The following is a 2330-nucleotide window of genomic DNA, read 5'->3' on the forward strand; positions in this document are numbered from 1 at the left end:
TTTAGGTGGCACCTGTCTTGTGGTGTTCATTTCAGACCTAATGGCCGAATAACTCTGCAGGGAGTGTTATGGTACTGCTGAGTGGCTGCTTCAGGGTTCACCTCTTGCCCCTCCCCGACATCTCTGGATCTCCCTTGCTGTTCTTCTCCACACAATTGTGTGCCATCTCAAGATGCTGGCCCAGCAAGATCCGCACGGAGGCTGAACGGTGGCAGCTGGCATTGCCTCTTAATATAGAAGTGAGGGGTGTGGCTGCACAGGCAGTGTGGTGCAGATCAGTTTGGGAACAGGCTGTGTGCTAAAAAGAGTTTAGTTGCACATTGCAAAGGCTTATGGGTTTAATACTGAGTCTGAGGTGCAGCTTAAGTACACAGAGGGAAATACAGTGACTTCTTAAGGGCTTTCAGGAGCAAGCACAGGTGGTATATAGCAGCCTGGGTGCCTACTCAGAGATGGACTGTGGTAGGAGGTGAGCAGAGAGGGTAGACATGGCCGGATGGGGCTGCAGCTCGCATGGGTGCTGTCTGTAACACTGCTAGCTCAGGTAACATGAAGACCAGAGCTGTGGCAGCACGAAATGTCTGCGTGGGCTGGAAAATCGTCCTGCAAATCGTTGCGGAGCTCCACGCTGTCTCTGCTATGCTGCTTGAAACTTGCTCGTTTAAACCCAGTACAGGATGAGCTCAATCACAGCAGTGATTGCAATGTAGACATGCCCTGTATCCTCTTATAAACCTCAGGAGCTTTTCCATCCCTCCCAAAAGCTGTTTTTAAAGGATTTCTCAATAGTTAACCATGTGAATGAATAAATCATAATTATGATTCAAAAAATCCTGTGAATGAATAATTCATTGTAATAATTGAACAAGGAATATCAGCAAGAAGCATTTTACTATTAAGAAGGTAAACATTGATTCATTTTTTTAAAAGAAAAGGTATATTCTCTAGCAAAGTATTTTTCAGCTAGTGGCCATAGCCTACTTATGTATAATATGAAAGAAAAATATGCGTCCTTGTGCGACAGCCATCTTCATATAAATGAAAAGATATGCTTCCTTTTGCAACAGCCATCTTCAATGCTGATGAGTGAGAAAGGATTAAGCGACATTTAAATCATATTCACCTCCTTCCTGAGGACAGAGCCAAACAAGGCAGCCACAGTCAGCTGGTCAAAATGTCCAGAGCCTGAAGTAACTGAATATTGCCAGCTAGTTCGGGACAAATTGGGAGCAGGGGTAAAAAGGGGAATGTTTTCTTCTAGATCTGTGCTGTTAAGAGATAGTGTAGGCTAAGCATATGGCACGCAGCCAGCTAAGGCATCAGATACTATGATGATAAAAGCTTGCTTAATAATACTCAGTACCGACAAAAGGGCTTTCCAGGGAAAGACAGACTTTTGTCCTAGGAAGGATGGAAGCAGCCTCACCTGTTAGCCCCGTTTTTGGAGGGCGAAAGTACACTGTCATGAGTTTCTCTACGCTTTCAGATGCCAAATGTGACATGGACAGAGCAAGCCACAGGTTTCTAAAGGCAAAAGAGCCGAAGTCTGATTGCCTGCAAAATGCAGTTTTGGCTCCCAGGGAGACTAAGTGTTGACTGCGTGGTGGGAAACAAACAAAAAAAAGAGCAGGCTCACCTGTTTGGTACCTGGAAGGCTATCCAAAGATACCTTTTGGATATAGAAAGAGGAGAGAAACGGTATTTACCTGTCTCTTTCCCCAGTTGCACTGCTGACTGTGTGACAGGTTGTCTCCATCTGCGGATGGTCAGATGCCACTGTCGTGCTTGCATCATAGCAATGACATAAATGGAGGTCCGCGAGCCACAGTCATGGAGCGACTGGCTCAAGGTCAACTCCAGCCTGCGGCAGGGACAGGAACAACACCGGGGTCTCCCGGGTCCCACGGCTGAGCTCTGACCACTGGCCGGAGCCGGCGGTGTTTGACAGGAGGGTTTTGACTGGAGGGGCAGGGGCAGGTTTTCACGGTGGAGGGGTGGGGGAAAAGAAGGGCGGGGGCGGTGCCACCCCTTGGGTGAGCTGTTGCGAAGCCCCTGGCGGGAGAGCTGCAGCCCGCAGCGGCATCCCCTCGGGGGTACACCCCTAAAAAGCCGGACGCCCCTGGGCGTGTCTCGCTGTGTGGGTGCGCGCATCTGTCTGTGCCTGAGCGTGTCCGTGCTGGCGGTGCCTGTGCCTGCGTGCCTCTGTCCTTCTGTATCCCTGCGTGCCTCTGCTCACGGGTGCGTGTCCCTGCACGCGTGTGTGTGTGCCTGCGTGTACTCCTCTCCCTCTCGCTCTGTGTAACCGTGTGTGTGTGTGTGTGTGTGCGTGT

At 49.8% G+C, this 2330-nt stretch overlaps 1 protein-coding gene across 1 annotated transcript in view; it reads left to right on the top strand.

Annotated features, from left to right (window-relative positions):
• Window positions 1-452: 452 nt before the first annotated feature.
• The window catches only part of LOC104294646 (potassium voltage-gated channel subfamily A member 6-like), a 3801-nt gene continuing 1923 nt past the window's right edge, over window positions 453-2330 (top strand). Inside the window, exon 1 of the mRNA XM_009894273.1 lies at window positions 453-469. Coding sequence (XP_009892575.1) covers window positions 453-469 — 17 coding nt within the window. The remainder of the gene's footprint in view (window positions 470-2330) is intronic.

This window comes from Charadrius vociferus, unplaced genomic scaffold (assembly GCF_000708025.1).
Source record: "Charadrius vociferus isolate BGI_N301 unplaced genomic scaffold, ASM70802v2 scaffold160, whole genome shotgun sequence".
In the NCBI taxonomy this organism is placed as follows: domain Eukaryota; kingdom Metazoa; phylum Chordata; class Aves; order Charadriiformes; family Charadriidae; genus Charadrius; species Charadrius vociferus.